The sequence below is a fragment of the Daphnia pulex genome, chromosome 5 (assembly GCF_021134715.1).
Source record: "Daphnia pulex isolate KAP4 chromosome 5, ASM2113471v1".
In the NCBI taxonomy this organism is placed as follows: Eukaryota; Metazoa; Arthropoda; class Branchiopoda; order Diplostraca; family Daphniidae; genus Daphnia; species Daphnia pulex.
The window spans coordinates 2757819-2785815 of record NC_060021.1 but is presented as its reverse complement, the minus strand read 5'-3'; the positions used below and the strand labels follow the sequence as shown (position 1 = coordinate 2785815).

Here is a 27997-nt window from a genome sequence, read left to right as displayed (position 1 = left end):
AACTTGAACATACATAGAGTTTAATTAGATCGATTAGATTTCCCGCACGTTTGCGTTTACGACGGAATTACATGGATTATGTGCTATAAACGTAAATATTAGCTACTTCAACATAATGTAATAGCTAAGGAATTTTTTTTCTCAAGCCATCCATCATCGAGTAAAACGCACAAATTTTTAAAAGTTTTTAGTAAAATTAAACTGAACTGAAATAACAAGAAAAAGTAAATAAACTGAATCACTGGCATACGGTTATAAACAGATAAAATATAGTTATCGGTAGACAATGCGGGCAACGTAATCCCACCAAATAGTAAGTAAATCAAAAATGTTTGGCCAATGACGATATTGATGGACTTCTCTGTCGAGTACTTCGTCCCGACTGCGGTTAGGCAACGATGTGCGGGAGCCGTACCGTAAGTATAAATATGCATGACCAAGGAAAAAATAATAGTAAAATTAGAAAATATCAAGGACGCTTAAAAGCCTATTATTATTGTTAGAAGTTGTCGAATGGGCATTCATACCTGTCATTTTGACGTAAAGTCACTTTTCCTGGTAAATGGCTCTTTTTAAATTTTATCCGGCGATTTAGAGAAACATTTCTCACAATAGTTTGTTTTACAAATTCTGTCTTGGATGTCAATGTTTCCTTACTTATAATATCTTGCACACTATTCAGGATGCCTTCTAAGTCCTTGGATTCTTTATTCGGCGACGTTTTCTCGCATAAATATTCCTTCTTCATTTCATCGCAAAGGTATTTAATCAGAATAGATCCTTTTACATCATATCCATAAATATCTGTTAATTTTTTATAATAAAAATAAAATAAGATATTCAGACCAACAATCTTCAGATCGGTAAGCATGGAAACCAGGAATAGAGGCTCTGATGTCAAGGAAATCCATAAAAGGCGCTCGATTGTTCAAATTCTCTTGTGCTGATCCATTTCCCTCTGTCTTTGTTGTGGATGTTCTTTCAAAGGTTACTATGTAATAAGGATTTTAGAAGTTATCGAGTGAAATCTTGAGCAATTAAGTTTAAAATGTAGTCATGAATCAAATACTTTTTTGCTCGTAGCTAATCTGAAATCCTAGAATCGGTCCTGATGGGTGATTATCGTCGGTACTAAAATTCGATCGTGATGCGGACCTTCTGTGAGAAGACTGCCTCAAAGGTGGTTGATTTTCAGTTCCCTGGCAAGCTTGTATGATCCAAATTTTGGGTTTTCCGTTCAATGAAGGACAATCGTTACTGTTGAACTTATATTTAAGTTCGTTGATATTCAAACTTTTTCCATCGGTTCCTTCCACGACATTCTCATCTCCATGGGAGAGCATGCAAACAATGAGACTGGCGTATGCGGAGAAATCCCGTGATCTTAAACCTTCAATATAATATAACAGATCTTGTTTCTTCAAGTTTTCGAAAATTTCCACGTCAAATCCCAAAGCCTTGAATACCCTTGTCAATCTTGTTTTATCACGTTCAGTTCCGTCTCGATTGCTTGTTGGCTGAAATTTAAAAAAAATTAATTATTATAAATTTTACTTATAGTGTAACCACTAAAATTATTTACATCATCAAAAATTTCTTGGTTAAAGATGACGCAGATTCCCGGTTTGACTCCGCCGGGTATGTCGTAAAGTTTGTAATAATTATCCGGCAGAAAATAATGGGAATCCAAGACATGGATGAGGCTGCACCTTTCATTGGGATCGAACTTGATCATTTGCTTCAAAAGAAAGTTTGCTTGTTCGTTTTGCTTTTGCAGAGATGGATTCCACGCAGCACAATACACCGGATCAGAATTACTGTTGATTCTTTGCGAGTTGTTACCGAAAGGATGAAGTCCGTTGGTCAAAACGTAGTAAAAAAAACATCCGAGGACAAACACGTCATCTGCAACATAATCCTCTGGCGCTTTTATCGTTCCTGTTTCCGAAATGGGAGCGATCCATCCGTTCGATCCTCTCGGGCCAGAAACTATTGGACTCTCCTTTGGTTGTTTACTATAAGAGAAATCTGACAGCTTCACCTTGTACTCGTCGGGCTGATCCGTGTCGCTAATTTTAGCGATCAAAAAGTTACTCGGCTTCAGGTTTCGGTGGACATATTTCAAATGGTGCAGATATTCCAGTCCTTTTGTGGCTTGCCATAAGATCTGTTTTGGTCCTAGTGATTTCTTGATTTTTTCCACAAAAATCTGTTCTCCAATCCAATTGGTTCCCTCATTACTTCTGGTACCGTACAGATCTTCCACGGAACAAATGCACCATTCTGTGATGACGTAACTGTATAGCATTGAAAATTAATTTGAATTTTAGATTACTCTTTGAATATATTAATGGGACGTATTGCGACATATTACATAAAGTCTCTGTCTTCTTCCATTGCGAAGTAGCGGATGAAATTTTCTTGCAAATTCGGTCGCTGTCGAAGAGCCGCGAGATCCCGAATGACTTCAAGATCTCCATCCCTCATCCTTGCTCTTTCAGATTTTCGGATAAAGACCTTCAGCGTCTCACTTTCAAAAGTGCCATGTGAAATGCTACTAAATTTGGTCGAATCATTTTCGCCGTTTTTATTACTTTGCATATGATATGGACAACATTTAAGTTTGACTCGATGATTCGGTTCGATTTCTTTCAGCGTGCACCCTTAAACAAAAAAGAAAATCAGATTAAGAAACTATACTGGGGAAATGCTTACTTATGTGTGTGTGTGTGAGTGGCAACCACATTCCACACACGTGTCGAATGTGGTTGACGACACGTATTCAAATGTATACATTTGAATACGCCACGAGTTTAGATTAGATTAGAACATTTGTAATTGTTATACCTGCTGGTGGTTGCCTTCGTTCATTCTCAGTTTCCTCGGCCATTTAGTTTCGTTTGATAGCTGTTTAAGGAGCACTGAAACAGAAACTAAACTTATGATGACTAGAACTAGTTCAATGTGTAGACGCCTACTAGACGGATGTTCGGCCAAAAGAAGGAGGGAACATAACGACTGATAACGACGCAATAAAATTTTGAAAAATCCAACGATATGAGAACCGCTATCTCGATAAATATCCGTTGACCATCAGATTCTTCTCGACCTATGGCTGCATTGCATTAGTCGAGTTCACGAGATAAGGAAATAAAACTAAGCGGTTTCAGAGTCCCGGCGACACTAACGAAAGGGAACGACAGAACGGCTCATAATAACTAAATGATATTTGATACCCCTAGACAATTTTGTCGTCGTCAGCAGTCACGAAATCTACTACACTTTTTTTTCAATCTATTATGTTGACGATGATTTAAGGAACGTGAAGTTGACAATACTAAATGGTAAAAGACGACGCAGACAACGATGAGAAACTATCGTTAAATATGAGTAGAATTATAAATCTAAATGATTCTTTCACAAAAGGAGTTCATGGGGGATTGAATGCCATTTTTGTGGATGTTCCAGCTTATCTTTGTGATTTAATAATACGCTCTGATGAGTGCAAAGCAAGAATGTTTGAGAAAAGAAGAAAATGAATTATTAGAAGTTTTAGTTACAATAGACTATAATAGACTAGATTTTGACTACATATTATTTTACTGAACTTATTTATTGCCTACCAAAACATTGGATTGTTCAATTCATTTGTTTCAGTCGCATACAAAATTGAGGAACAAGTTCAACACAATAAAAGGTTTGTCTGCTATCAAACAGCCATAACAGTGCTTTCTAATGTCAGAAATGTGCTTCCATTGATAAACAAAAATGGGAGTTAAAATTATAATACAAACTAGGGTGAATCAGATGAATTTACTTCTTGGTTAATAAAATGTTGGGGATAGTCTGCTTTTCTTGAATCATCTTCTTGAATTTGTAATTGGACAAGCTTTTGAATTTCTATCCTCGTATGCGACGTGCTAGCTGAATATCCTTGGGCATGATGGTGACACGACTGGCATGAAGAGCACACAGATTGGTGTCTTCAAATAGGCCCACCAAAAATGCCTCGCTGGCCTCCTGCAAGGTGCCAATGGCTCCACTCTGGAATCTCAAGTTCAGTTTGAAGTCCTTCGAGATTTCGCGAACAAGTCGTTGGAAACGCACTCTCGGTATGAGAAGATTGGTCGAGTTTTGGTAGCGACGAATCTCCTTGAGAGCCAGGGCACCAGGACGATAGTGATGCTTCTTTTTCTTCAAAAGTTCAGCTTTCAAGCCACTTTGATTGGCGATACGTTGGGAGTGCCTTCCTTTGATTTTCTTCTGTGCGGCAAGGGCAGCAAGTTGGCCAGCACCACCAGTAGATTTACGAGCAGTTTGCTTTTCTCGTACCATTTTAATCGAATGAGTTCTTATTTGCAAAAAGTTTCCGAGTTGCTGACAGTTGTTTTCCTTTCTTAAAGGGCGAGCAGTCACCTCAACGTTTTCTCTTTATTTATTTACTTATTTTTGGCTAAAGGCTTTAAAATGCTATCGCTAGATGGCGTTTGAAGATGCGGCAATAATTACCCTCGACTAGTTGTAAAAAAAAAGAAAACAATAACTGCTACCAATGCGCCTAGTCTCCTTGGAGAGGTTCCCGAAGGGCAGATATTTTCATTCATTGTGGATTTGAAGTAAAATGTCATTTGTATATATTGTTGTATGGTTGTGTTAGTAATTCCGATCTCTTGCTGTGCGCGCGAGTTTCCCGATAGAGGTCGCATAATTTCATCGGGAGTTGCTGTCCTTGGTTTCAAAACCTGAAATGTTTAATTGCTGGGTGTTCGGAGGAAACCGCTATCACGCTTGATCAGTAAGCCCAAAGCCCCGCTCGGCAAGACTTGCGATTCACCAAAAAAGGCAGCTTTAGTGCAGCCAAACAATCGAAATTGTATTTCCCATAAATGATTGACACAATTTTGGGTGGTTATTTAATTTTAAATAAGCAAATAATTTGAATGAAAGGCTAAGAATTTCAAGGATTCAAAGTCGGTGGAATGAAAAGTGAGCGAAGCTGAGTCTTGACGGGCTTCAAAGCTTCGACGTCTTCGTCCCAGTCAGTGTCGCTGGGAATGGCCAAGATGTCGTCTTGGTGATTGGCCAACGACGGGCTAATATCTGTCAGAGTCAGCAGCGTCTCGTACGGCTGTGATTTTACGAACGCGAGGGAACCGATTCACTAGCAGATTTAACAGGTGAATGATTGATTTATCGAACGTCACTTGATCACCTCTGAGTAGGTGACAGTACAAATCCACCGACGATATCAACAACTGTAAAAAAAGATGATAATCAACAGTCTAAATAAGATTTCTAAATATTTAAATTCGTAATTTAATTTAAATGAATACTTTTAACGGTTTACCGCCATTGGTCATCTCAGTACGAATCAAGGTCAACAGCGACCGTGACATGGATTTGAAAACGGAATCCAAACATCCGGACGACAAGAGATGGTCCAGGAAGTTGAAAATGTACGGCATCAGTCGGACACTATTCAAATTCTCTTGAAACACGTTTAGAATATCCCGGGTGACCAAATTCAGTTCATCCAATTTGTTCTCGGCCACCAACTGGCGGAGGTAACTCATGAATGGAGCGCTGTAACTTTTAACCTGCGAGACAACAAGTTAGGTTATAAGCAATACTCGAGGTGTTGCTTAATAAATGCAAATGCATACCAAACTATCCGTGAGACTGCCGATGCTGGAAACAAGTCCGGTGATGACGGCTTTGCGGTAAGTGTCGAGTCGCATCACCTTCATCCACAAATCGAAACATTCCTTCTCGGTCGAAATGTCCAGCGGAGGCGGTGGAATGATGGAACGCAATTCTTCCAACTGCTCAATGTGAGGAATGGTGGGATCACTAAAACAAACATCAATTCGTTAAAGGTATTATAGTTAAGAATTAAGTTGTTTTCTGTAAGTACCAGTAGACGAGAGAAGAAAAGAAGTTGGGGGCCAACAACCGGTTACGACGGATTTGTTCCGTCGATTGTTTAGCCACCGCATGCAATACGGAGCGGATCAGGTCAGCTTCAAGTAGGTCTGGTTGCGAGGTGTTGGTCAATACCTAAACAACCTGTAGAAATATTCAAATGTTTTCTTTCGATTTATTTTATTTGAAATAAAAGAATTCTAAACCGAACCTGAATAGAATACATTGCCGATTCAAGGACGATAGCTCCAATATCTCCACGGCTATCCACCGTGTAATCTTCAAAGCCATCGATGAATGTGCGGAATATTCCGGCCAGTGTCACTTGATCAACCCCACCTGTGTAATAATAAATAAAATTGAGACTTATCTCAAAATAAATGAAAATGAGGCCGTCTGTCATTTTACCTGGGCTGGATGGGGCGATCCCAACGGTTGTGCAGACGAGCGAAAGAGCTGTCAGAGCATTTTTTCGAGATTCGGCCCATTGGAGAGTCTTGTCGGTGATGAGAGCGCAGGTGCACAAAAGTTGGATGACTTTCTGCAAGGAAACGGTGAGGAGGAAGCGAGGCATTGAGCCCAGGGCTAGTGCGTTTCCTACTCTCGCCTGTTGGTTGTTGCTCGTCACCTCGGGTAGGAAATGGTTCAACAAGGCAGTGAGTTTCTCCACTGGCTGATGCCGGAAGTATTCGCCAATCAAAGCGGTGACGGCGCTGATGGCCGATTGCTGGACATTTGAATCGGCTGAAGCGAGACACTCTCGTAACGCCTTCAACCAACGGTCGACTACAGCGTCTGGCAACGGGAAACCCCCCGAAATTAGATCTTGGATGAAATGGCAAACGGCTATGCGCATTGGATCGCCGCCGTAACTCCGCCAGAAACGCTCCTCCAGGATGTCGATACAAGTTTGGGTAATGGATTCCATCGCGGCATCACCTAAAGGATCGTGAAAACATTGTAGAAATAATTCAGTAAGAAATGACCAGCGGTAACTGACCAAGTTCATCTGGCAGACGACGTTGATGGTCTTTTGCCACTTGACAAAGAGCGCTGATGACTTTGCCACTGGCCAAAATGCTTCCGTGCCGTAAATAAAGTTCAGGATTTGTGCAGCGAGGAAGGATCTGAGTAGAAAGAATCAGTTTCATACTCTCCGGATCGAGGAACGTCATTTGATGCAAGGCCTGAACAAAAATTCTGATTAACAACTGAAGTTAAATGAGCAAAGTTCAATTGCACCACCATGCCATACCTGAGATGTTAGCTGTCGAATAACCGTGTCCCAATGGATGACTTTACGATCCACTAAATGCTGGATGAGATGCGGCCGGTACTCTTCGTATTGCGCCACGAAAAGACTGGAGAGAGAAGAGAATTGTTTTCAGAATGAAATGAATTTGAAACAGAATGAAACTCACCTGAGTTGGAGATAGGCATTTTTACGTAAGCGAACTAATCGCAGGTGGTCAGAATGTCGATGCCGTGAGGAAAAGTGCCCTGTCGACCGACGTGTTCCTGGAAGGCAGAAGCGGCAGCCCGTCAGCAGTTGACCTCACGATCGAACACGGTGGTGATGACTAGGGCTTTAGCCAACTGATGGACGAATGGCTGGAGCAGAGACGGGTCGTAGGATCGGGCCCAGCAGAGGTAACAGGCGGCATCACGTACAGCCGAGCCAACGGAAAAGTTACCGCGTAACTCATCGTACAGCATGGCCTGCTCCATAAAAGGCAAGACAGAAGACAATCGCTGGGGCAACAGCAATCCATGACGGGCTAAAAATGAAGAAGAGGGAGACAATTTGTTTTTTAACAATCAGATATAAGCTTGAACATTCAAGACAATTTTAACCTAATTCGGCCAAAGCCAAACATCCTCCGTGCCAGGCCATATCCGACTAAAAAGGACGAAAAAAGTTCCATGATCGATTCAATTACCTGATTAATAATTAATTCGTTGTAATAATAATAGTATTGTTCAGTGTTTTCTATAGAGATACATGAATTACTGAATGTAAGCCACACAACAACAATGAATAAGGCTGATTATTATTACGTCTTCATATTAATATTAAGCTAACCTGGTCGGCAAAGTTCTTTGATAAGCGACTGGTCAGCCGCCCAATGCCTTTTGCTGCAGAGTACCTGTAAAAAATAAGATTTTCATGACAAAGGAATGCTTTAAAAAATGAAATCGATTTAAATTCAGTACTGGACTTCACGGTTCTTGTCTCGGAGGGCTTGCAGGATCTCGTTAAGTACTTCTTCGATTTCTTCCGGCACGTCGTAATCGTGGTCATCTTCATCATTCACCGAAATAGCTGCTTTAGTCTCAACGGGTTGGCTCTGTTGCAGATTGGCAGCTAATGATCTGCTGCCCCGCTGGTATCTCCAAGAGGCAACTCGAGGTTTCAAGAATATCAAACCTGCCATTCAGAAATACATGAAACGTTTTAATTACTTCCAGCTAAATGAATCGAAAAAGGGGCTCACCTATTCGCTGCGTCAGCTTCACCAACGGTTTCTTAACTGTATAAGCAATTCTGACGGTTGGAATTTAATCGTCAGGATTGTACGCAGCACAGCATGTGCATGCTCCATCATTTGTTCTCTTTGCCCATGTTTGAATACGCCGGCCAACGTTGAAAGAACTCCTTTTTTGAACTGAGCACTATCTTTGGTAAGAACCTGTTGGAAATGAAAACAGTAAGCTTGACAGTTATTTTCAAGTTAAAAAAAAAGGGCAAACCTCATGAGCCCAATTGATGAATCCTGGTAGATAGGAATCTTTGACATCAGGCCTTGTAAGATAGATTGCCGATACATAAAAGGCCATGTCCTGAGCTTTTGTTGTCCCAGCCAGGTATTTCTTACAGACATTCAGAATTCTGAAAGAAATTTTAATCATCTTAATTCAAAAGACATCAATATTGTTTAATTTTGTTCTTACCTTTCCATGATTGGCTCTGAAGTGCTGGTGTCAAATCGCTGAAGGTGGAATGGGATTTTAACTACAATGCTGAGCCAGAGAAACAAGCTGTAATGAGTCTCCCATTTTAGTTGCACACCATGGTCTTGGTTTTCCAAGTAATGTAGCAAAGGCTCCAGATCGGCAGTCTAGAAAGAATTTTGATTTAGACGATTAGATCACAGGGAAAATCTATATAGTACATTACCTCATGAGGAAGATGTCTTGCTACAACTTTGTAGCCCCTGACTTTCGATATAAAGTAGAGGCATCGGAAGGCCACATGTTTCACCTCATAATCCAGCACTTCCTCTCGAATGATGTTGATGATTTTAGTGAGTAGTCCATCGAGGTGTGAATCGATCAAATGTAGTTGCTCTTGGTATTGATCTAGAATGAACGAAAACCTTTGCCAGTTTCTCTCCACTAAACGAATATCCGTTTGGTTTGTCTGATGTTGGGCTGACGGCTGACGTCCTCAGTTCGTCAATGAGTTTTTCAACCTCCGAGTGCTCAGTAAATGATTCTTTTGAGCACCCAAGTCAAATGACATCGATTTCTTTTTCGGTGCACTCATCTGCAACGTCAAGAGTCATTTTGCGAAAAGGATTTCGTGGCAATAGATTTAACCTTTTGATTTCTCAAAAAAGTTGTCAAAGAAGAAGAAGGTACGAGATTAAGTCGTCTGCTTTGTTTTTATTTACCAAGTTGGAATTGTGGCTGCCGTTTATTTCTTTTTCATTTTTTAAATAATTTAATAATTACGAAAAATGGAATGCTATGGCATGAAAACGTTAACAGAACATTTTTATCCGTAATTTTAATCCTTAAAATTCTTTCCCGAATTAGTTCTTTGTAACTTAAGAAAACTCAAAATTCATCTATTGCGCTTGGCAGGCGAATTTCATTCATCTCCAAAGCCATCTATTGAGCTTAGCAGGCGAATTTCATGAATTTTTTCCTCCAACCCCACCGACCCCAAAATGCCTCACCCTAAATCCCTTCGGGAAATTAACCTCGACTAGTTGTAAAAAAAAAAGAAAACAATGTCTAATTGGACGAAGAAATGATGCGTGAAGCCGTGAACTTTGTTCATATTAATGAACAAAACTTTTTCGGGAAATATAAATATTTCAAAAGCATCAAAATCTCTTAATATTTTACGAATTAATTTACCAAAATAAAACGAGAAGTTTTGCTCGCTCTCCGGTTCGATTTCTCGGTAAATATTGTCGAATAAAATCAAGCTGTGATGTAGACAGAATAGAAAATTCTCAGTGGATTATGACATTCTAACCTTTACCGCTTTTGACTCATCCGCCCTAGTCTACATCTACATACATCCGCGATACTCTACCCTGTCGCCTGTCAACACACGGAAGCTCGATAATAAGTAATAACCCTACTGGCAACAGAACAAAACTGGACCATTTGTTCTCGTCCGCTCTTCTATAGCTCTGTCCTTTTGTCTGCGGGCTGAAACTTTGCGTGTGTGCATGCATGTGTGTGTTGGTTCTTTTACAGCCGGATCGCCACGTCCAACCAGAGTCCACCCACATCAAATCGCAAACTTTTTAATAATTTAAAGAGACAAAGACAGAGATTAATATAAATCTTGTGTACGTTGCCCTCATAAGAAAACTCCAATTAATCGTACCCACACCCGGAAAAAATAACATTTTCTAATTATTACCTACTAAGTTTTACAACTTTAACGAAATGAAGACACGAGATTGATTTGAAATTTGTAGAAGTCAAATTAATTGGAAAATTAAACGAAAACAACAAAGAGAATGTGATACTTACAGGAATCGGCTGGCATGTCCATGAGGAGACCGCTTTGGGAAATCGCTGACAACATTTGACTGACTCCAATCATCGCCTAAGGTACCATACAGCCACTGTTTGTCTTGAAGAGCTTTGTTTTCTTCTAACACACCAGAAAAGTTCTGTTTTGCTTTAATATGAACACCCCCTTTAATTCATTATTGCTATACACCATGCTTTGTTGAAAAGAACCTATTTAACAATGCTTAAAACACAGCGCTAGTTTTAGTACACATCGAACCTGACAAGTCTTTGTCAATTCAAGTTCATGAAATAGACGACTTTCAACCGCCACAGTGCTACTTTTCAAATTCAAACGAGAAAAATATCACAAGAATTTGTGATTTTGTTAGCAACATTAAAGTTTTTACCGACTTATGAAGTGGTCCTACCTTATCCTAAACAAATACAATGTAACAAATTCTTGTATGAAAACGACAGGATTGAATTGGATTACAGAAATTTTGGAACAAAAAAGCTTAAGCATTTTAGAAAATGTCTATGTCATGCGCTTTGTTTTCCATAAGACAATCTACCTTAGCAGCGAAACGGAAGTCACAGTTTGGAATTTTCCTCTTCCGCAATGCTTGGTAAGAAGGTTAGAAATGCTGGACTCACAGATCGTCGGGATAATTAAACCAACAGTCCTTTTGCCCCCGACGTGTACACAGGCAACCTAATAAATATATTTGACTTGCATTAAAAGGAGATCTCAATCGACAGAAACTAGTTACCTGCATAGTCCCATTGGCATTGAGTACAATCGTTTCGACATCTTTCCAGATAGAAAGGCCCACACAAAATGTTGTGTGTCTGCAACCGCAATCCTTTCCGACATTCGAGTACCATTGCCTTTTTAGCACATCGTCCATACCTAACATTTCAGGAAATAACATTGGTTAGCATTTTTAAACGGAATTAAATAATAAAATAACGAACCAGTAGGAATGATGATGCAATCGGTTTGAGAAGCGAAATATAAATTATCCCAATACTGTCGAGCTTCAACAGGAGTGACTTTACGTAATTTCTTTTTCCTGTCAGCTAAAGACTGTGACATCATTTGCAGACCCGTGTTGGGTCGGAAGACCTTGTACAAGAATTCCTTTTGGTCGCATCTGTCAGCACTGACGGGGATGTCACTTTTCTCAATGAGCGAGACTCCGCATTTCCCATTAAGAAACTGGAGAATAATAAATGGAATAATTAAAAATAAGAAAATTAAACCAAAATTTTCAACATTTTTACTTCATTTGAAAGATAAAATCCTTCGTTGGCTCCAGTAATAGAATTCCATTTCTCTTGAGCCGTTTCCCAGCTCATTCCCCAGTCGAATTCAAATCGATGCAGTTCGATTTTGGCCGCTGACCCCGTTGCGATGTCGGTGGTGAATGTTTGCAGTTTAGTCCGGTGGATATATATACCTTCGCCAATGTCAACAATTCCCATAGCGCTGAAATCGGACCTCGTTTTGGCGTAGTGGATGGTCATTGACAGAGTGTCGGTGAAGTATTTGTACAGCCTTGTTTGGAGCTCCACCGGAACGCCCAGGATCCGATTAAGAAATTTAGGAAGATGAGTGTTGTAAGGCGGTGGAAACGCGTTAGGAGCCCAATCCGAGCCAAATGCACAATTCTTAATTAGTCCAACTGAAAATAGAGCTTCACTTATGTCTAATAATTTAAACAAAATTCAGTTAGAATATTAAGGTTAGTCTCAATAAACTATTGTAGTGCAAACCTTTGCAAAAGTCTCCTAGGTAGTCAGCTGGTGGTGGGACAACTGGTTCTTTGTACCCTAAAATGGATCGCATCGTAGACTCGAGGGCCAGCCATCCGTGCTGGTCGTCTATGCTGAATTCGCTGGGATCAACTGGTTCGATGACATGGCGATCACTAGAGTTAGTTGCCCCAAAATGTTCAAGATGTTTGGCAACAATCGAAGCGAATCTCCTTTCACCCGCTAATTCCGAGAACAAGATGATGAATTCAGGTGCCGTAACCTATGACAGAAGAAATGAAATTCGATCAATTTATAACTTGATTGAAATAGCTTATACTTGATTGCTCCTATGGACACATCCAAACTGATGAATGGCTAAATCAACACTTGACGGACACTGCAGTAAAATGTAAACACGACGACGTTGATTTATCACACGCCGATCAGCCTATAAAATTAAAAATTAAACCTAATTCACACATAATTAACATGAGCTATATACGTGAAGTGAAATTCCGTTGGTAGCAGCTCGAGAGACGATGGCAATATTTTTATCTCCATCCACAAACCGTTCCCTTTCACGGACATTGATCATCTCCAGAGGAACATTCGACTCTGAACGAGATTCGTATAAGATCTATCATAATTTAAAAAGTGTCATCAGTCATTAGATAATTTACAAAGACTAAATTTTAAGGTAGAACTCACCTGCCCGTTGTCTTTCTGGACGACACGGCCTTCCCGATTCGAAATTTCGGCCACATTTTGAGGGCCTCCCAATTCGTTAATTAAATAATCCATCCAATTACGTGGAAGTAAAGCCCCGAGCTTCTCGATTAGCGCAATAAAGAGTTGATTTCTTATCGATGGCAAACTTTCACGGTCATTTTTCGCATCTTCATTCCATTCTTCCGACTCCAAATCGGATGCGTCGTAATATTCAGTTGACTCGGATTTCTTCCTTTTGAATTTGCCATCAACTTCGTAGTAAGGCTTCCGTTTCCCTCCGACGGTTCCGTCGTAATAACCGGAAACAGAAAAGTGCCTGTTGACAAGAGATAGCAGAATGTTTTTGGTGGGCGAAACAAAATCCGACAGTCCACCACCTTCTTTTTCCATCTGCTCCAAGGTTTAGGCTTCGCCCGTCGATTGAACTCCAATCACGACACATTTTCCGTTTTTCACCGCCTCTTTAGCTATCCTGACGGTGTGCATTACTTTGGCAGAGATGGACAGGTCCTTGAAATATTTGTTATGGGACGACCAGTATTGACACCACAAAGGTCTTCGCATATTTTGAGCGGAATTCACAATTTCTGTCGCTTTGGTAAGCGATTGACGTAACTGATCCCACAGTTTGACGGAATTGTCGAAAACTTTGATGAATTTCAAGGTGAGAGAGGCCTCGACAGCTTCGAAGGATACGTCTTTGAAAGACATTTGTCTGACCATTACATTCCGATTTGCGTCATCTCCATTCCAACGATTTCCATGACACCTGAAGACTCAACTGTATCGATGAAAGCTCTAGAAGTCTAGATACTGCAAGGACGAAACATTAATTTTAATATACTGCATCAAATGGACAATAAAATTACCTTTGAATGAAGTCCCTCGACCCCAAAGTCCCAGGCGGTTCATGTAGCTCATAATCCGGGGCTCTGAAACTCCAGTGGCGCAAATGTAAACGATCCTGGCGTTTGGCAACTCGTTCTGTAAATCGCAAATTGGCAATTCTATTAAAGATTCACTCTTGGAACCTCTGTAAAACAGGTCCTTGACTTGGTGGCATTCGTCCAGGATGATGACGCCATCGAAATGTACTCCGCACCACTTCAACAATTGTTTCAGACCCGTCTGGTATATTCCGATTGACGATCGGACTTGTTCGACTAATGCCGAATAAGGGTGAATAGAACACCTTGCTCGCAATCCAACATCCTGGAACTGGGGTCTAATTGGTTCAAGGAACAGACGGGGATGAACTCGGCTCCAATGTCGTGAAAATCTCGTTCCACGTCGTATTTGAGATCGTTTGAATCGGAGATCCAAACAGATTTCTTACGTCCCTCACTGTAGTTTTCCACGACAATTCCGGCTGCAATCCGGCCTTTGCCCACTCCGGCTCCATCTCCGACAAGAAATCCAGCTCGAGATCCATCCGGTAGCCTATGTTTATGCCTTTGACAGGCATGGATGATGGGTTCCAGTTGAACGGCTTATAGAGCTCCACTGTCGATGATTTCTTCAGGTAAGACGAGTTTATACCAGGCATCAGGAAGTGAAACACTGGCCAGTGAAGCGTTTTCGACTATCTGGTCTGGATGTTTCTGAACGCGTTGAACTTTGAACGAAGGCATTTCGTTCGATTTAGTTTCTACAGCTGGAATTTCTGCCTTTTCTTGTTTCACAATCACTTGTCTTTCTAACTGTACAGTTTTGCTGCCACCAACATTTTGGTGTCCATCATAGACATCACTTTCATCAGAGGAATAAATGAATAATGTGACTATTTCCTGTTTTATCCAAACTACTTATGGAGTTTAGGTGCAAATTTGGTTGTAGTTGATGAGACTGAATTTGACGAGTCCACCTTTTCTTTTTTGACAATTACATGCCTTTCCATTTTCTGAGATGCTTCCGATAGCTAGTCAGACATGTCCAGACAATAACTCTAGTTGACAAGTGAACCACTTGGCCTAATGAGAAAACAACTTTACTTGAATGCATTTCGTTTTAAATAATTTACTTGGGAAACTTACCAGAAAAAAATATTATCGTTCACTTTTTGGACACGAGGCGATTACAGTTCTGTATTTTCTTTTATTCTCTCAAATTTAGAATTTCAAGCACTACGTCTGCTACATAAGCTAATGAGTAATAATTCGTGATAACATCAAATACAAGATAAAACAAGTTATTACAGCTGCCAATTCGTAAGATATTCAGAGACGTGCACACATGTTTACAAGCTGAAGGATTCTGTGAAACTGAGTGATGAAACATTTCCCCCGGGTAAATTTATTGAAAAACAAATGAGCGACGAAATTCGAACGACAAGTAAAAAGAGGAGGGAAAATGTGTCACTTCTTCTTGGATTTGCATTTGCTTTGTTTAACGTAGTTAATCTAAGTAAAAATGTCATTGCAAACCAAGGTCATGTGTGTGTTATATACGTTACCCCTAGTTCCCAAGAAACTCATTGTGATGTAACGGTTAATAAAGAATCAATCAAAAAAAAATATATATAACATCATTTTGTGTTCATCTTCTTAAAGATACATTCGATCTCATTGTGATGTAACGGTTAATAAAGAATCAATCAAAAAAAAATATATATAACATCATTTTGTGTTCATCTTCTTAAAGATACATTCGACAAACAGAACAATGAAGCTCAATGCGGATCCGAAGGCGAGAATAGCAAACGCCCCGGCCACGTCTTTAAGTTTAAGTGGAACTGCTTTATTAGCTGCAATCTTCTTCGCTTCTGAGATAGAGCAGCGGTTGTAGGGAACGGCAGATCTTTTTTCGGCGTATTGGATCAATCCCGCTTGTTGCATCAACAGGAGACTATTGTAGAAACACAAGACAGAACATTAAAACTGGGATTTTGTTGAAATTATTTGTCTTAACACGTTGTACTACTTGTAATCAACGGATTTGACTATGGGGCTGTTTTTCGGATAGGAGAAAGTTTGTGGGCGACTGAAGAAGGTCTTTTCGGCCAGAGTTACTTTACACTCCTTGTTGATTTTATAGCTATCTTCTATGAAGGATTCTGCTGTAGACTTTACCTGTGCAATTAAAAAATAGATTATTTCAATAAAAATGTACGTTTAGTATTTGCAATGGATTTACCAAAATTAGGGCGGCTTGTTCTTTTACAATAGTCGAAATATCGTCAACAGTAAAGGCATTAAGGATTCTTCGTTCCGGATGTTTTCTCATCCTGTCCCCAATTTTCTTCAGGGTCGGATTTGTTGAAGCCTAGCGCAATAAGTTCTTAATTTCACTTTTTACTTGAAGTTTCACTTTTACGTGAAAAGGGAAAATTACTTGAATAACAAATTTACCATAATGAACTCGTCCGAACTGGAGCCTTTAACAAAAAGTGGAATGACTCCTCTGTTGTTTGCTAAATCCTCGATGGAAGAGACAGTCGTTTTAAAGCTGGGGATGGACAAAATCGAAGTGTACGAGGCCGTAAAATAATTCGTGATGATGAAAATCCCGAAAAAGGAAACGATACAGACTAGTCGAATGGGTGTCGATCGATTTCTCAGTGTATCCCCTAATACAAGAAAAAAACATTTCGGATAATTTTATCAACGGAAGAAATAGGTACCATTAGAAAACCTTGAGACAATGTCCACAATTCTCTTATTTCAAAAATTCCACTTCACTTGCCACAAATTGTTTTGAGAAAAGGAGAGTGTGTGATGATGAACTCGTTTTAAATTATTGTATTGAAACAATAAATCAAATCATTCTTTGATAAAAAACACTTGAACACATAATATTAGTTGATTACATGTTTTTGTTAGTTGGTTTTCCCTGTTGTGTGTTTAAACGTGCACGAAGTCCAGGTCTTGCAACAAATTGGTTTTGATTGTTGGAGATTGTTATTGTATTTTGGACCTTCGTGAAACAAACTTCGGCCAAGGGGGGTCAGCAGCATTATTTTTTCTTTTTCTTTCCCACGATCAATTTTTTTTTCGGCAAAATCTTCAGTCGGCAATATTGGGCCAAATATACGCTCTAACTAACAACTTTATTTTTAAATTTACAGTGCAAAAGGACGGAGCAGTTTTGTACCCTTTACCTAAAAAACAAAGTGGTTTCAAGTTGATAAAGGATGGTGTAATGAAAGAGGTACTAATCCATGCTGAAGAACATGGCGTGAATTGCATGAATCGAGGACGTCTGTCCTGGACTATGACAACTGTCATTGCTCCTGACCGCCTACAAAACATCAGAAAAAGCAATAGAGTCTACCAAAACTGATCACAATAATTTCAATCAGACCGATATTCATGGTGGATCTGGTATCACGTTCCTCAAGTGGTCAAGAAATTCAACAGGAGATTTATGACAGGCAATAGAATCTACCAAAACTAATCACAATCATTTAAATCAGACCGATATTCATGGTGGTTCTGGTATCATGTTCCACAAGTGGTCAAGAAATTAAACAGGAGATTTATGACAACCTGTGAAAAATCATCGTTACACAACAAAGCTAAAATATATTATTTTCTTCCTGTACATGTAGAAATAACATCACCACCTACATACCATTACACACGTGTCAGAGAAAAGGGAGGGAGAAATGGGGAAAACTGCGTAAGGTAGGAAGAGAAAATTACTTTATTTTAATAATGGAAAAAATTTAAAAAAAAACTTAGGTGCTAATATGTATGTATAGGGATGCCTATAACACGAAAGGAAGAACAGAAAAGAGTTTTTTGATGAAACAAAGTTGTAAAGTAGAAGATCTTTATGATGATGATGCTCCTTCTTTTATGGGTCGAACGGAAAGACAATGGTTTTTAACTGGGCGATTTCTCAAACGTTCGTTGCGGTGCAGAATTATTCCTCGATGAAAATAATGTTGATTATTAATATTATATCAACTAATTCAAATTTGTAAATGAATCCAACTTTTTCAGCGCTTCGACATTGGAAATGAGCGTCTTCATGGCCACCCCTCAACTTATGGAGGATGTCCTTTTCAGTCCGCGGATCTTTGTGACCCGCACTGATCTGAAAGGGTTTCAAATAAGCTGGTATATTGGCTTCCAGGAACATCTGCGTGGGTCAAGTCGTTCGCATTAAATTCACACTGCTCGTCACGTTATCTGTCAACAAATTTGTAAATCACCAAAAGTTGGTGGCCGTCTGGCGTCAAAAGCTGCTGCCTGTCTGGCGCCTGGTAGAAATTCTGGTGGTGGAGGTGTTGCTCCAGGTGTTCCAGGTGATTGGGGTGTCCCACGTGATTATGGACGAGTTGGTGATGGTGGTGGGGACACGGCTGGAGGATGCTGTTGGTCAAATGTTATTTGACTTGGTGTGGATGCAGGACGGTGCCGGCCGGAATGTGGTGATGGTGGTGTTGGTGCGACGCCACCGTCGACGATCCTCACGTGGACGACGAAGACGATGACGAAGGGGCGTGTTTCTGGTGGAGACGTCGGTGACGCCAGCGGCAGAGGAAAGCGAAGGCCGTGACGACGATGAAGACCAGGGCCGAGACGAAGGTTATGACGATGATTTGCGCCAGACTCCAACACAGCAGATGCGAATCTATCAGCTGGAAAAAGTGGCGACTGAATAGCGATTCCGGCCCCTGGTAAAAAATGTCCTTCATCAGCGCCAAGATGGTGGCCGCCTAGTTGTTGTTGTTGTTGTGGTTTTACAGTTAGTGCTGTAGTTGCCAAAGCCAGTGCATACAACAGTTGACTTATGACTACTACCATCGTCATGATCATCTGCTACGATATGATGAAGCGCCGGCTCGTAAGACTCTTTGATCGTGACGAGATCTGTTAATATTCGGAAATTTCCCCGATCGCTGCATTTGCCATTCAATCTCTTCGGTTTTGAGAGCCGATTTGACCAGTTCAGTTTGCAGTTTCTTCCGCGTCTTGGTGTTCGTCACCAGCGAGGGGATCGTGTCTTGGTTTAGCGTGAATCCTGGACTCTGCTGTGGACGTGTGGTATCAAAGGGAATCAACCAGCGGCAGTGATTCCACACCAATCCTGGGCGATAACAAGGTAAACTCGAAGGTGTGTGGTGGTACTTTGAAAGTGTAAGCCGCTCCTTCTTCCATCAGTGGCCATGCTTAATATCTCGACCGCCATAAAACTATAAAATATAAAAGGATGGCAAGCCTTAGATTATATAGGGAAAAATTATTGAAATTTACAGAATAAAATCATATGTTTAACCTGCAAAATATTTAATGTTTTCTGATTTTTTTTTTCTAGAAAAATTTTGGATTTTCTAAAATTGAAGACAAGATTAGAGTACGACATACACATAATAGCGGAAATTGGCCAGAGTGGCTCCATTTTTTCACTGCTATCTGAAAGCGAAACATATGCGCGCAAAACGATTCAACAAGAACGTATTTCTGCGAGTCACATTTCGGATCTTTTTTCTACTATGGAACTTTGACTGTTGGTGCTGCTGAACACTGTCAATGGTGGGATATATGAGTAATTCTCCCGGAGATCTTCCTGGAAAGCTGGCAAATCATGTGAAAACAATTATTTTTTTTGTGTATAACATTAATTAAACTAATTGTTTAATTGTTACAGTACCATAATCTGCGGAATTTAGAAAAGGGAGGGATCAAGCCGTCATCGGTAGTTTTCATGGCTAACGGAGTACACGTTGTTGAAGGCAAAGGTGTTGAACCGAACTTCACAATGTTCACTGATGAAGAGCTTATAGACAAAACTCAACCCTCTGTGCCAACTGATTTCTTGGGATTCCCCTATTCCACTGAACCCACAGTGGAGGGATATGTTACGGGAATGACAAAAGGTAACTTAATTTCCATAAATTTTCTTTAAAGAACACAAAATAATTTTTAATACTTATTAATTCAGACACAGGATCTAGACTAATTCGTGCAACGCAATGTAGGAAAAAACAAATGAAAACAACTTTAAAGTCACCGAGTATTGCAAACATACATCCTGCTTTCCCAAAATACTTCTCCTTTTTTCCCCTTTTCGTCCATTCCCTTCCTTTCCTCTGTCCCTACTTTCCCACCGCTTTTTAATTACCCACCTATGCCTACTCGCTAAAAAATTTTGTCTTGCGAATGAAAGACAATTTGTGTCTATTTCACCTTTAAGACATTAGTCCATCAAATATAAGACTTTATTGTCTGAAAAGAAGTTGATGTCTTATTTCGGTAAGAAACCTGTTGTCCATTTCATGAAATACGCAGAGCAAAACATGATTGTCTTTCTTGTTCTTTATCTGTTAACCTTGATGGCTAGAAAAAAAGAATTGAACGCCCCTAATTAAGTGTAATCCCCCAAAACAGTTTTTTTAAATATTTCATCCCAAGGTGGTTTAAAAAAAAACTGGCTGTCAACCCTAACTCCCCTTTTTAAATGCCGCGTACCTTTATTCCCCTAATAACATACTCCCACCCCAGCCACTCACCGCCCGTTTTGCAATCAGTGGGTGAAACAGAGGGCTATCCCATATGCTTACACATCGTCACACTTGTCCGTCAAAATAAACGGCAAATGTATTTTCAGATAGAAGAAACATTGTGGGGAAAAACAAACTTAATTCTATAGCTAGCCGTAATTCCCTTCATATGTCTTTAAAAAGGTCCCAAAACAAACCCCGAAACAAATGGCCACATTATGATTGATATGAAAGTTTTTGATATGAAAGTTTTCGCAAGAATTCTAAGTCCCTTTTTACTTACATTCTCAGCTCATTTGCACTTTATTTTAATTAACATCTCATAACTAAAAATTGCAAAATAGCTCGGCTAATAGCAAAGAATGCAACAGTTCTGAGTCGCTAAGAGATTGAGTTAGATTTCCAAAGAAGGCTAACAAGGTTACATCTGGTGACATCCTGCAATAGCAGTATTGATATGATATGATAAGAATATAAAAGAATATAAAATGAATATTGGTGATAAGTTCTTGATTACAAAGTGCGATAGATGCTTTTTTATAGGAAAAAAACTGAATTTCTTGAAATGAAAGAAAAAACCAAAATTGCAGAAAGCATACTAGGTACAAGTTCAATTTAAATTTTGTAAATACAATTAATAATAAAAATTTTGTATTACACATGAAATAACAACAATAAATCCAGATGGTTTTCATTCCAGTGGTCAGGTGGTCCATTACAGAATGTATGAAGATTCTGAGAAAGTTAACGAAAAATATTTCTTGAACATACAACGATAGGCCACGGTTAAACAAGCATCTAAAGAAAAAACACGCAATGGAATTCGCAAATTCCATATGCAAATATCATTCAATAGCAACAAAATTGGCTACGCCAAACATCCTAGTAACTTTCCGCTTGATGTCAAGCACCGTTTATGGGATAGAGAAATTCGAAGTGTTATTGGATCCAGAATCTTCAATATATCATCAATATTTTTTTTAAATAAAATTTCAAAAGCTCAAGCTTTTTTCTTTTCCGTAGTAAACCCTAAATTTGCACCTTCGCAGAATTGAAACAACACCCACAACACATTTAATACAAAGCGAAATGCAGGAGGATCCATTTCAGCCATGCATTCTCCCCATGCTTTCATGTCTATGGGCTACGGCACCAATCCTGGAGTTGTGCCACCAACGGCTGCTCCTTCTTCAGCCCCATCTCCAGCGACAAGTTCTTTCATGCCGATGCCACCGGTTCCAACGACGCCAAACGTTACTCAGCAGTCAGGAAAACATCGTCAATATAGCTCAACACATCGGGATACGTGCCGCCTACAAGAAAGAGTTATGTTGTTCCAACTATTTCTGTTATCACGCCATCCACTGGATATGAATACCAACGTTCGACGCCGAATCTGCCCTCAATTCCAATTGCTCGGCCAACTATACTACATTTACCTACTGCGCTATCTCCTGGTCATCCTGTATCGGAAGAATGTGTAAATCGTATTCTCCATTGTAAACAACACCCTCAAACCCTTGAATGGCTTTTCCAACTGGAAAAAAGCACTGGACAGATTCAAATCACACGAAAATTCGGATTTTCACAAGGCTGCTGTATCGATGATTCGATCTACGATAGCAACTGTATCAGTGTCCAATCAGATGGATAAAATTAAGAAAAAAGATACTACTGACTCTCGCCATGCCCTCAAGATTATTTTTACTACGCTTCAGTATCTGGCTACCCAAGGAATTTCAATTCGAGGAAAAAAAGAACAAGATTCAAATTTCCGCCGCTTAATCAAATTAAGGGCAACTGACAGTCCAACATTAAACAAATGGTTAAATCGCGAAGAAAAGTTCCGAAATTTCAAACGAAATTTTGGAACTTATGGCTCACTCAACTTTAAGAAAACTAGTCAGTGAATTAAAATCTTCTCATCATTTTGGGAGCATGATGCTGGACGAAACAGCAGACATTTCATGCTCAGAACAAATATCGGTTTGTTTCCGGAAAATGACTGAAAAATTCGAAGTAGAGAATGGTTTTTTGGGTTCTATAAATCCGAGAGCACGAAAAGTTCAACGCTTTATTCCTGTGTTACTGATTGCCATCGCCGTTTTAATTTAAACATCAAGGACTGCCGTAGTCAGTGTTATGACGGCGCTGCGAACATGTCATGCATCCGGTCATGTAAGTGGTCTTCAAACTCTAGTTAAAGCCGACGAACCCGATGTGTTTTTGTCTATTGTCGGGCTCAAAACTTAAATTTGGCTGCTTAAGATTCAATCGACAGCCAAGTGTAGTTTAAAAATGAAATGAACCTAGTTCTGTCCTTTCTTGCTTTTGACCATGGATCATCGAAAAGACTTGTTTGTTTTAAAAGTTTCACAACACCCGGTGGAGTATCTCTGCGTCCCTTCTGCCCAACTAGATGGATTCTAAGAAAACCAAGCATAACTTCAATTACAAGCAACTACTCTGCGATCATCAAGTGGTTAGAAGATTTCGACAGCCACCCGAAAAACAGAAAACAACGTGCTGAAGCGGCTGGTTACCTGGAAACATTTTACAAGTTTGACACCTTTTGGAAGCTTGAGTTGCTGCGTATGATTTTCACAATGGTCGAAGATTCGAACACTGCCCTACAAGAAGTTCAGCTAAATTTTCGAAAGGCCGAACATTTTATAAACACTTTGTAAGACATAATCAGTCGATTTAACTGTTCAGAGATTTGATTTGTTATGGGACTCAGCAATCTTGGCGGCAAAAGCTGCCGGAATCGATGAACCAACGCTGCCTAGAAAAAGAAAACACCATCAGCTCGACTGAATGGAACCTGAGATCAACATTTTTCAGAGACTCCAAAGGATCACTATCGCAAGATTTTCTATGAGATAGTTGATGCTGTCACTGCTTGTCTCAATTATCGATTCGAAAAAACGGAGAAATCAAAACATCTCACCAAAGTAGAAGATTTTATTATCGGGAAGAGTGACGTATCTCACGTGAAAGAATTCTTCCGTGATGACTTTGAAGACTACGGCAGACTAACGCTTCATAGAGACATATTTTTAGATCAAGCAAAAGCAAAAATTTTACTCTCGTCGACTTTCAATCGGCATTGGATTTTTGAAAAGTGTTGATGAAGATATTTCTCAGTCTGTAACAAGCATTATACCAGAGTTTGTCAAGGTAATGAAAATTGTCTTAACTATGCCTGTGTCAACATGTACGACTGAAAGAAGCTTCTCCTGTCTTCGTAGATTAAAAACTTACTTGCGCTCTACGATGACTCAAGAAATACTAAACCATCTAGCAATTTTGGGTTACCCTTCTGATTTAGTAGAAAGTATAGATCTTGATGTCTTACTTGACGAATTTATTTCCAAAAATGATATTCGTATGAATACTTTCGCTATTAGTCACTAAATTGTATATTTTACCTCAGTAAATTTAAAGCTCACTGATGCTCACAACAAATAAATATCAATACAACACATAAATATCAATACAACCAAGATATATGAAAAAGCCTTGGTAATCGATTATTTTTTTGGCTTGGGCCCCCCGGAGAAAAGACAACTCTACGTCTATATGCGTCAACTTATCGAAGAAAAAAGCTTGTGGTGGATACTGGAAGAGATTTTCAAAGAAATCCGCATCTACTACAAAACCAAAACAGTAACATAGGATTAGTACGTGGTGATAATCCAAACGTTAACAATTTCCTCAAACGATCAGCGGAGCAGGTAGAGTTCCAATATCATCTTACTGATAGTAACGACGATATACGTTGCCATTGTAAGGGAAATCCATTTGTTTGTTTTTTTTGTGGCCGAAAAAATTATTGGATATGCGCGATCATCCCTAATTATCTGATGTAATCTTTTCAAAACGTTTACTCCTTTTTTCATTTTTTCCATTCAAGGTCTAGTGATTTCCAATATTGGATTTCGGATCTGCGTGTCCCATGTATTTTTCTTTTATTAAAGAAGCTTTTGCTATGTTTTAGTTTTCATACATCTGGCATGAAGAAGAATGACAGGAGAAACAACGGAATAGGCTAACAGACCAAAATCTGATATCATGCTGAAGCCTGGTTGGAACTAAACCGCTTGGCGGCGCTGTGCGGTGGTAGGGCAGTTTTGCAAAGCAGTGGGAACTGGGAAGGGAAACAAAGATTCAAATAGGCATTTCGAGAGCATAAACTCACTTCTTCAGAATAAAAGAAATTCACTTCAGCTATGTTGATTATGCAACAAAACTTTGCTACAGTAGCTAACTTCTTCTAATGTTGTAAACACAAAAAAAACTGCCCTACCACCAAGTAAACCATCCCTAATCCCCGTTCAAAGGGGCAAAGCGATGGGTTTTTATTTTTTTTAGTGGGGCTGATTAAAAATTTTCTTTCGGGATGTTACCTTGTTAGCCGTTGTTAGCCTCATTCGGAGATTGAACCCTATACCTTTATCACTTAGATTGGTAGCGTGCATCGCTAACTGCTGAACTATTTGGTTAAGATGCACTTGAACTTAGAATTTTTAGAAAAAGGGACTTATATATTCTTGCGAAAACTTTCATATAATGTATAGTGTATACGCAGCCGACGGCCATTTGTTTTGATTCGTATTTATAAAGCTGTGAAGGGAATTACCGCTAGCATTTGTTGTTGAGCATTGTTAGTATGTTAAAAAAAACTCTAGAATTAAATTATTTATTCCCTACAAAGTGTCTTCTATCTACGCATACATTTGCCATTTATTGTCACCACAAGTGTGCCGATGTGTAGGCATATGGGGTAGCCCTATTTTTGTTTCACCCACTGATTGCAAAACGGGCGAAGAGTGGCTGGGATGACAGTACGTTAAAAGGATATTAAAGGTGCGCGGCATTTTAAAAAAGGAAGTTAGGGTTGACAGCAGCCAGTTTTTTTCAAAAACCACCGTCGGATGAAATTTCTTTAGACTGTTTTTGGGGGATTACACTTAATGAGGTTCATTTCTTTTTTTTTCCTAGCCATCAAGGTTAACATATTAGGAAGAAACGTGACAATCATGTCTTGTTTCTTTGCATTTCATGAAACGGACAACAGGTTTCTTACCGACACAAGACATCACTGAGTCAATTTACATCGTTACCTTGGTTTAATGTCCTGTTTCCGTGCCGAACACGGCCCCAAGACCGACCGCCATTGCTCCGCTGATGGTAACTGGTTATCATGTTAGCTGAGAATTGTGAAATAGAAATAAACCCACATTACAAAAAACACAGGACATTCTTGTTTATGATTTTGTATTTTTCATATTGTTCAAATTTAAAGTTAGAACAGAGAGACTGACAACAGCTAGTCCGACCTCAGTTAGAACCATGTCTTAATTCGAAAAGTTTCTGAATTATTCACAGAGACAACATTTTGAAAAGATTACATATTATTTGGTACGATACAAACAAATAGTTCTAGAGAACTTTTTTTTCTGAGTAACGAAGATAGATCACGCTCGACCTTGATTAAATATGAGGTAATCAAATTAAATAATAATAGATATCAAATTGACGTTAAGGTCGAGATGGATCGCGGTTACACCATCTCGGTTATCTTATTCGTCGGCACCTACATCTACAGCCAGCAGATAGGCAGACTTGTTGCAATAATCAAATACATAAAATAAATCATTTGTCAGATTAACAAACTGGAAAATTTTTAAAAGAAGAGATGAGAAAACTTAAGGGCGTATTGGGCTCTTCCAATCTTGGGAAAGATCGAGAACTTCAATCTCACTTCTCGTTGAAGTTTGAACTCGTGTCGATAAATCAACAATGAGTGCAGAAGACGCAGGAGCCGCTGAACGTCTGTCTCCGTTGTGCAATCATGGCTGTGCGTCCTTCAATCTAAATGAATATAGACCAACAAACGCAAGACCAAACGCACAAAACAGTTAGTCAATGAAGAATAATTAAAATCACAACTAATTTGTTATACCTTTCATTGCTGGGTATAGTTCCACGAGAGCCGGGAGCGCGGTAATTTCTAGCTCCACCGCCACAAGACAATCCATTATCTTTGCGGAAATTATCGCCTCGAGGAGCTTGTCGCGAATCTCTAAAGTAGTCAGGATCACGTGCCGGACGACGATGATCACCATTGCGATAGTCTCGTCGATCATCCATCTTCTCTGCTACAGCTGGGACAGCAGCATTCCTTTTATCCTCTCTAAAAAAAGTCGTGTAAAAGACGACAATTGTCGTGTTTTTGTCGTGAAAAAGCGACTTTTTTCATCGGTAATCAAGCAATAACGCGTGTAACTTTCCGTTTACATTTTCCGTCGATTGTTAGCAACTAATCCCCTTCAAAAGGATAGGAAAAAGTATTATGCTGGGGTGTGAAAACCATTCATCAACCCCACCCACCATCAACATCACCCTTAATCAACCCCACCCAACCCAACCAATGTTTTAGTATCTAAAATAATTATGATAGTCGTTTTCTACTCATTGTATTTTTCAGCTTTAACTGGGATTAAACCCATGAGCTAGAAGTATTCGATTCATAGCTCCGAAAACTGGCAACTGAGCTACTTAGTTATTGATTATTCAGCTTAAAACAAATATCATATTCGAATCGAAAATACGACAATTGGAACTTAGAAATTTTTCTGAAAATGAATGATACACGAATGTATAACTAAGCCAATTGTATAACAAGCAAGAAGCATATACATCAAATGGTTTATAGCCCATATATTTATATTAAAATATGTGTTGACTATGCAGCATTAAATTTCATTATTCCCTAATTTTTGAATAAAGACTTTGCCGTTAATTACAAAAAAGGGCAATGAATGCAACGGGTAGCAGCCATGTTTCTCCTACTGATAGTCAAGTGGGTGGTGGGTGAACACCTGCTATTAAAAATATAGAATGGGGTAGGAGAGGACGAAAGGGGGATTAACGGGGGATCAGAAGCATGCCGCCTTCTAAGGGCGAGTTAGAGTACAGTACCCTACAAAAAAATCCGAACAGCAATTTTTTTGTTTTAAGCCACCTATCAATATATCGGGAAACTTTGTTTATAAATGTAGGGGGCTAGGAACAAAGCGAAAGATGGGAATAAGGACATGTCTGGAATAGCCTTAGGCTCGTTGTCAATTTTTGGACAAGTGACGAGAAAACCAAAAAGCTGAGGGAATAATTCGTTGTTCATTTTTTCGCGCCATGACAATTCAAGACAGCCTGTCTGATTTTGTTCATATTTTTTGGGGGGATGGGGTGGAGACATGGTCATGGGCTCAATGAGCCTATAACTCCCTTTTTAATTCTTCCCAGTTCCCACCATTCGCTTTGTTCCTTGCCTCCCAAATTTAGGTCTAAAGTCAAACAATTTCCCGAAATATA

At 39.5% G+C, this 27997-nt stretch overlaps 7 protein-coding genes across 9 annotated transcripts; all 7 read right to left on the bottom strand.

Moving 5' to 3' along the window:
- Positions 1-3: 3 nt before the first annotated feature.
- LOC124194041 (serine/threonine-protein kinase/endoribonuclease IRE1-like) lies at positions 4-3464 on the bottom strand. Of its 2 annotated transcripts, none has more exons than XM_046588052.1 (7): positions 2848-3464; positions 2375-2663; positions 1583-2297; positions 1070-1517; positions 847-991; positions 528-780; positions 4-382 (listed from the first exon to the last, which is right to left on the bottom strand). In XM_046588052.1, the coding sequence occupies exons 1-6, from the start codon at positions 2888-2890 to the stop codon at positions 765-767; spliced, it is 1656 nt and encodes a 551-aa protein (XP_046444008.1). In that variant the 5' UTR covers positions 2891-3464; the 3' UTR covers positions 4-382; positions 528-764. The 2 variants fall into 2 exon arrangements, with proteins under 2 accessions (XP_046444008.1, XP_046444009.1); XM_046588053.1 differs by having other exon boundaries at positions 851-991.
- Positions 3465-3594: 130 nt separating this feature from the next.
- On the bottom strand, positions 3595-4335 carry LOC124194042 (histone H3.3-like). The gene has a single exon (XM_046588054.1). It carries the CDS (start codon positions 4333-4335, stop codon positions 3901-3903), a length of 435 nt encoding a protein of 144 aa, XP_046444010.1. The 3' UTR covers positions 3595-3900.
- Positions 4336-4847: 512 nt separating this feature from the next.
- LOC124194040 (tubulin-specific chaperone D-like) lies at positions 4848-7477 on the bottom strand. The gene is made up of 9 exons (XM_046588051.1): positions 7344-7477; positions 7178-7283; positions 6923-7109; positions 6331-6861; positions 6134-6261; positions 5915-6066; positions 5664-5850; positions 5334-5597; positions 4848-5255 (listed from the first exon to the last, which is right to left on the bottom strand). The coding sequence occupies exons 3-6, from the start codon at positions 7095-7097 to the stop codon at positions 6058-6060; spliced, it is 843 nt and encodes a 280-aa protein (XP_046444007.1). The 5' UTR covers positions 7098-7109; positions 7178-7283; positions 7344-7477; the 3' UTR covers positions 4848-5255; positions 5334-5597; positions 5664-5850; positions 5915-6057.
- LOC124193932 (tubulin-specific chaperone D-like) lies at positions 4958-5996 on the bottom strand. The gene is made up of 5 exons (XM_046587910.1): positions 5992-5996; positions 5664-5850; positions 5334-5597; positions 5205-5255; positions 4958-5128 (listed from the first exon to the last, which is right to left on the bottom strand). Exons 1-5 carry the CDS (start codon positions 5994-5996, stop codon positions 4958-4960), a joined length of 678 nt encoding a protein of 225 aa, XP_046443866.1.
- A 528-nt stretch (positions 7478-8005) lies between the features above and the next one.
- LOC124193931 (tubulin-specific chaperone D-like) lies at positions 8006-9488 on the bottom strand. Its single transcript, XM_046587909.1, has 7 exons — positions 9444-9488; positions 9101-9361; positions 8875-9041; positions 8674-8812; positions 8418-8612; positions 8137-8350; positions 8006-8069 (listed from the first exon to the last, which is right to left on the bottom strand). Exons 1-5 carry the CDS (start codon positions 9486-9488, stop codon positions 8436-8438), a joined length of 789 nt encoding a protein of 262 aa, XP_046443865.1. The 3' UTR covers positions 8006-8069; positions 8137-8350; positions 8418-8435.
- Positions 9489-11128: 1640 nt separating this feature from the next.
- Positions 11129-15527, bottom strand: LOC124194038 (protein strawberry notch-like). 2 transcript variants are annotated; one of them, XM_046588049.1, is made up of 11 exons: positions 15204-15527; positions 14040-15140; positions 13548-13983; positions 13150-13486; positions 12944-13078; positions 12779-12889; positions 12460-12721; positions 11968-12392; positions 11659-11902; positions 11454-11593; positions 11129-11395 (listed from the first exon to the last, which is right to left on the bottom strand). In XM_046588049.1, the coding sequence occupies exons 3-11, from the start codon at positions 13610-13612 to the stop codon at positions 11252-11254; spliced, it is 1863 nt and encodes a 620-aa protein (XP_046444005.1). In that variant the 5' UTR covers positions 13613-13983; positions 14040-15140; positions 15204-15527; the 3' UTR covers positions 11129-11251. The 2 variants fall into 2 exon arrangements, with proteins under 2 accessions (XP_046444005.1, XP_046444004.1); XM_046588048.1 differs by having other exon boundaries at positions 13150-13983.
- Positions 15528-15558: 31 nt separating this feature from the next.
- Positions 15559-16812, bottom strand: LOC124194039. Its single transcript, XM_046588050.1, has 6 exons — positions 16801-16812; positions 16518-16735; positions 16303-16431; positions 16090-16238; positions 15742-16014; positions 15559-15650 (listed from the first exon to the last, which is right to left on the bottom strand). The coding sequence occupies exons 2-5, from the start codon at positions 16518-16520 to the stop codon at positions 15786-15788; spliced, it is 510 nt and encodes a 169-aa protein (XP_046444006.1). The 5' UTR covers positions 16521-16735; positions 16801-16812; the 3' UTR covers positions 15559-15650; positions 15742-15785.
- Positions 16813-27997: the final 11185 nt, after the last annotated feature.

Coding starts and splice junctions, on each gene's coding strand:
- LOC124193932 (XM_046587910.1), bottom strand. Junction 5,598..5,663: donor GCAGTCTCACGGATAGTTTG/GTATGCATTTGC, acceptor GTTGTCTCGCAG/GTTAAAAGTTACAGCGCTCC. Junction 5,129..5,204: donor ACCTACTCAGAGGTGATCAA/GTGACGTTCGAT, acceptor GTAAAATCACAG/CCGTACGAGACGCTGCTGAC.
- LOC124194041 (XM_046588052.1), bottom strand. CDS start 2,890: ATGGCCGAGGAAACTGAGAATGAACGAAGGCAACCACCAGCAG. Junction 1,518..1,582: donor ACCAAGAAATTTTTGATGAT/GTAAATAATTTT, acceptor TTTAAATTTCAG/CCAACAAGCAATCGAGACGG. Junction 992..1,069: donor GATTAGCTACGAGCAAAAAA/GTATTTGATTCA, acceptor CTTATTACATAG/TAACCTTTGAAAGAACATCC.
- LOC124193931 (XM_046587909.1), bottom strand. CDS start 9,488: ATGACTCTTGACGTTGCAGATGAGTGCACCGAAAAAGAAATCGAT. Junction 8,813..8,874: donor TCAGAGCCAATCATGGAAAG/GTAAGAACAAAA, acceptor AATTTCTTTCAG/AATTCTGAATGTCTGTAAGA. Junction 8,613..8,673: donor TCATCAATTGGGCTCATGAG/GTTTGCCCTTTT, acceptor CATTTCCAACAG/GTTCTTACCAAAGATAGTGC.
- LOC124194042 (XM_046588054.1), bottom strand. CDS start 4,335: ATGGTACGAGAAAAGCAAACTGCTCGTAAATCTACTGGTGGTGCTGGC.
- LOC124194038 (XM_046588048.1), bottom strand. CDS start 13,560: ATGGAAAAAGAAGGTGGTGGACTGTCGGATTTTGTTTCGCCCACCAAA. Junction 12,890..12,943: donor CCAACGGAATTTCACTTCAC/GTATATAGCTCA, acceptor TTAATTTTATAG/GCTGATCGGCGTGTGATAAA. Junction 11,903..11,967: donor GATTTTATCTTTCAAATGAA/GTAAAAATGTTG, acceptor ATTATTCTCCAG/TTTCTTAATGGGAAATGCGG.
- LOC124194040 (XM_046588051.1), bottom strand. CDS start 7,097: ATGACGTTCCTCGATCCGGAGAGTATGAAACTGATTCTTTCTACTCAG. Junction 6,862..6,922: donor TCGTCTGCCAGATGAACTTG/GTCAGTTACCGC, acceptor ACGATCCTTTAG/GTGATGCCGCGATGGAATCC. Junction 6,262..6,330: donor GATCGCCCCATCCAGCCCAG/GTAAAATGACAG, acceptor ATTATTACACAG/GTGGGGTTGATCAAGTGACA.
- LOC124194039 (XM_046588050.1), bottom strand. Junction 16,239..16,302: donor AACAAGCCGCCCTAATTTTG/GTAAATCCATTG, acceptor TTAATTGCACAG/GTAAAGTCTACAGCAGAATC. Junction 16,015..16,089: donor GTCAAATCCGTTGATTACAA/GTAGTACAACGT, acceptor TTTCTACAATAG/TCTCCTGTTGATGCAACAAG.